General features: G+C 32.4%; 1 protein-coding gene across 1 annotated transcript; it reads right to left on the bottom strand.

Annotated features, from left to right (window-relative positions):
- Window positions 1-832: 832 nt before the first annotated feature.
- LOC127121509 (protein RKD5) lies at window positions 833-4,145 on the bottom strand. The gene is made up of 5 exons (XM_051051994.1): window positions 3,939-4,145; window positions 3,552-3,807; window positions 2,176-2,423; window positions 1,714-1,928; window positions 833-1,207 (listed from the first exon to the last, which is right to left on the bottom strand). The coding sequence occupies exons 1-5, from the start codon at window positions 3,988-3,990 to the stop codon at window positions 995-997; spliced, it is 984 nt and encodes a 327-aa protein (XP_050907951.1). The 5' UTR covers window positions 3,991-4,145; the 3' UTR covers window positions 833-994.
- Window positions 4,146-4,353: the final 208 nt, after the last annotated feature.

Below are 4,353 nucleotides of genomic sequence, written 5' to 3'. Positions count from 1 at the left end.
CATTTATATATATTTTTAAATTATTATTAACGTCGACTTGTGAATTACTAAATATCATGAAGTCTTGTACTATGAGATAGAATTTGTGTGTTCTTTTTCAAATGTAATGTATACACTTGAAGTCTTGTTATGTTTTGGGGTGAATAAAGTTTCTCGCGTGTCATTATCTATGTCACCCCTTATATTGGCACACATATGTACTTCAACACTTTATCATTCATTTTAATTATGTGTTCTTAAGTTGGGCATCAAGTGTCTTTGTATAATTCAAGCATGGGCTGAACAAAATTCAAAGCCAGGGAAAAAAGAACACTACTAAACCAAAAATTGAACGCATAGCTGTTGAGCAGTTTAATTTGACAATGACATGTCAAATGTGTCACACACATTACATAACCTTCAACTTGTAATGAAAGTGACCATCATTGTTTGACACTTCAATGAAAAGGGCCAAAATGGATACAAGCTCACAAACAAAAACACAGTATTATCACTTTGCATATATGACCGAAAACATGAAGGAAAGATATTTCCCCCAAAAGGAGATAATTTCATAGTCAGAAATGTTCCCTGTTGAATTAACTTCTAATCGTCTCCGAGACAGGTAAATAACTAAATGAAAAACTAATTATATACATGCATATGTGTAAACTGTTTCTACAACCAAATAAGAAATAAGAAAAAAAATTGTATAATTTCTTTGTAAGTTGTTTCTGTAAACTATTATGGAGAGTTTGAGAAAATAAACTAAAATTAACTTATTAGATATCACAAGCTCTTCCAAACACTTAGACAAGTGTTTATGTCATAGCTCATGACTTAAACTCAAATATACTCTAAAGATACTATATGTTGACTATAGACATTGCAATCCACATACAAGTCAAACCAAAATTATAAGAGGTCAATGACCAATTAGAAGAGTTGTATGGTGTTAATCTACAACTTGCAAAATGTGGTTTTGTTTCTCTTTGTTTGACTCTAGAGAAAAGTGCTAAGTGCTTGCTACTGTAGAATTCTGTTTTTCAATGACTCTAGCTCTGTGTCTTCTCTTGAAAATATCTTGTCTGAATCTCTTAGTCTCACTTCGTATATCCATGAAAGGCCTCTTCTCTATGTTTTCCTTTTCACTTTCCAACATCTTTTGCCTCTTTAGCGCTGCCATTGCTGCAGCTTTGTTCTCCATTTCCTGATGTTTTGCCTCTTCCTGCAGGTATGTTTTCATGTGTGGCAAGAGTTCACTTTAAGATTGGTAGTAAAGGTGAAGCAAAAAAGCTAATAAAGTGAAAAGCAAAGATTTTATAGATCAAATACTATAGGCTTTAGTGCATGTTTGAATTAGCATTGAGACTGACCGGATCACTGCAGTGAGCCTGTGATTTTGGCAAAAACTACTCTTTGTAGCTTCAACAAAATCACGGTAACACTCATATTTTATCAAAGTGGCCGCTCATCCAAACATATACTTACAAAATAGACAAAACAGAAGTCCAGAAATATTTGTTTAAGATTACCTATCTAAGGAAGCCTCGCATACTATAAGGTAGGACGCAATCACATTAAAATGACAATCATGTTCAAATAAATAAATATTAGTAAGAGAGATGGCTATTTAGAGAAAAGTTTTCTTGAAATTGGTATGTATATATAACTCGAAAGACATTTGGTAAAGTCATCGTAATAAAAAAATAAATAATGTGAAGTAAGAAGAACCTGAAGATTTTGAATGAGGCTGTCAAGTGATTTGATCTTCCTATGAGGCCAGCGAGGAATACCAAATTCTCTGCACTTTCTTTTGAGAACAGTAAGGCCAACATTTAGTTTTTTTGACGCTTCTGCAATTGGCATATCAAAGTACTTGACTAAATCTGATAAGGTAATTTTGGCTACATGGTAACTTGGTGCCCTCTTTTTCTTTCCTACAAAACCTGCAAACATTCATTTTTTAATTAGATATAAAATCTGTAAGTAAACATCACATGGCTAACTCGACATTAGGAAGAATTTATGTACAGGATGGGGAAACAGATCATTTGGCAACTTATTTACCACACTACAACTTTTTTATATCCATAATTCCTTTATTAACCAAAGTGTATAAAGCTAAGGTTGAGTTGTTGGAATTAAACATTCAAAAAATGCAAACGTGATAACTGGGAGCATTTGATTCTAAACCTGAAGAACTTTCAAAATCTGTCCCGTCATCCAATAACTCAGGCTCATCTTTTTCATAAGGAAGATAATTGAGATCTTGTTCAAACACCAGCGAGACTTTTTTCGCTGGTTTGCATTCATTGTTATTTCCTTTTGGTTCGTCCATTGTAGAGTCGTCTGGTATTTCACTCTGTTCCTGCTTTGGGTTCAACTTGTATATCATTTGGAGATCATTAAGCAAGTTTGGAATAGCAAGAAGCTTTGGATTTCTGAAAATTAAAGAATAAGACAGAGGGAGTTAGATATATGGCAATTACTTTATTGTAAAAGCGAGCATCAGTTACTTCAACATACGCAGCTATCACTCACTAAGCTATGCCAAATTCTGAGAACAAACCAATAAGTCGAAAAAACATAAATCAGAGCCTTAATTTTGATCTGTTTGTTATGTTTAAAATATGGACTAAAAATAGTTACAGAGGTTATGTATATTTTCTAAGTTTAATATCATCCATTGTCAATTAGAGGAATGGATTCTCTGCTGTCAGCATTTGCAGCAGCAGCAGCATTCGTAACTGTAGGATGAAAATCAGGAAACTCGAACTTCAAGTTATATTTTAAATTCAATTTGACAGTGTTAAAATACAAGTTAACCGATCTTCATCCAGCTGAAAACATCCACCGACTGCAATGACTGCACCATTTCGTAACTGTAGTGAACCCTATTCAAAAATCAGTTACTAATGGCTTACATAAATAAAGAAATCAATCTTGAAACACATAAACAGTTATCTACTCCAACAAACAGGACTATTATAACTGAATTTGAACTATTTATGTTCATGAAAAGAAACTGTTTATTGTAGAGAGATTTGCTGTTACTTCTGTAAGAACCTTAATTTTCATTCTCACAAGAGATGTCAACTTGAACTCTTTTATGCTCTCTCAAAGAATAACAGAAAAATCTTAATCAGTTATAAACCATAACCCAAAATTAACTATTGGCTAAAAATAAATGTATACATCATGCAGAGTCCAATTTGCATACAGTACAGTATTTTTCTGCTCTATGTTGCTATTTAATAATATAATTGATTAAACTGAGGAAAATTCGGTAGGGCCAAGAGTTTAATTAAGCGCTTATAGCATAATAAGCATAAATGTTTTGTAGTATAAATGCAATCATATAAGCTATTCTAGAAATTATATGAAAATATGCATAGGTCTCGCGTCGTTTTCATACGAACTCTGAGACAATCTCGCAAGTGCTTATGTCGGTAGATAAACTCAAATACGTCAATTCATTATTAAAACAAACCCTAAATAGTAAATACATAATCATATAATCAAATTTCCTAATTCCAATTGAATAAAAGGGGTAACTAGATTAAACATACCTTGTAACCAACAAGAGAGTTGGAATGTGAGAAAATTGAGGCGAATTACAAGCATGAAAAGCAAAAACACAAAGCCAAACTCCATTCTTATCCCCTTGAGAAATTTCTCGACACACAAAAGATTTCAACAATGTGAAAATCGGAGTAGCTTGCATTTCAACGTAGGAAGCAGTTTCAGAAAACACAAACTCTCGTTCAACTTCCGTTTCTTCTCCATCGCATTCACCACGGTACACATGCACGCTTCTCATCAACTCTACGATTCAATCATTCATCACATTACATTACACAAAAAATTATAGCGAATAACGAAAATCAAAGATGAATTGAAATGGAATAACCGAAAATTTGGTGATTAATCGATGAGGAAGATGATTATGATTATACCTGGTTGAACGGTGTTGTTGAAGAGAAGTAGGTTAGTGAGCGAGGAATCCATGAAGGAGAAAGCATGAATGAATGAAATGAAAGAGTGAAGTGAAGTGAGAGATTGAATTTTGAAAAAAGGAGAAAAAAATAAAGAAGCAAAAACTAGCTTTTAAGTGTAAGTTTGCATGATCTTCCGCTTTTTTCGTTTCTTTCGGATCAGTTATTGTACTTTTAGTCCTTTTCTTTCTTTCACTTGCTTACTTCACATTCTTTTTTTCTTTCTTTCTTTACTTTTTTTTTTTTTCCTACTTTACATCCTACACCCAAATCTTAGACCAAATATTATTTTACGTATTTATTAATTGAACAGTATTTTTATTTTTTTAATAAATAAAAAAATATTTTTATAATATAAATATAAAGTTTTTCATTA

Source organism: Lathyrus oleraceus, chromosome 2 (assembly GCF_024323335.1).
Source record: "Lathyrus oleraceus cultivar Zhongwan6 chromosome 2, CAAS_Psat_ZW6_1.0, whole genome shotgun sequence".
Lineage (NCBI taxonomy): Eukaryota > Viridiplantae > Streptophyta > Magnoliopsida > Fabales > Fabaceae > Lathyrus > Lathyrus oleraceus.
Note: the sequence above shows the minus strand (reverse complement) of the source record. Positions and strands in the feature narration are given on the sequence as shown.

Bases quoted from the DNA above. Each gene is read 5' to 3' on its own strand.
- LOC127121509 (XM_051051994.1), bottom strand. From the start codon at position 3,990: ATGGATTCCTCGCTCACTAACCTACTTCTCTTCAACAACACCGTTCAA. The intron at 2,424-3,551 runs GTATGTTTAATC...TTTAATTTTCAG, and splicing joins ACTCTCTTGTTGGTTACAAG to AAATCCAAAGCTTCTTGCTA. The intron at 1,929-2,175 runs GTTTAGAATCAA...GAATGTTTGCAG, and splicing joins AGATTTTGAAAGTTCTTCAG to GTTTTGTAGGAAAGAAAAAG.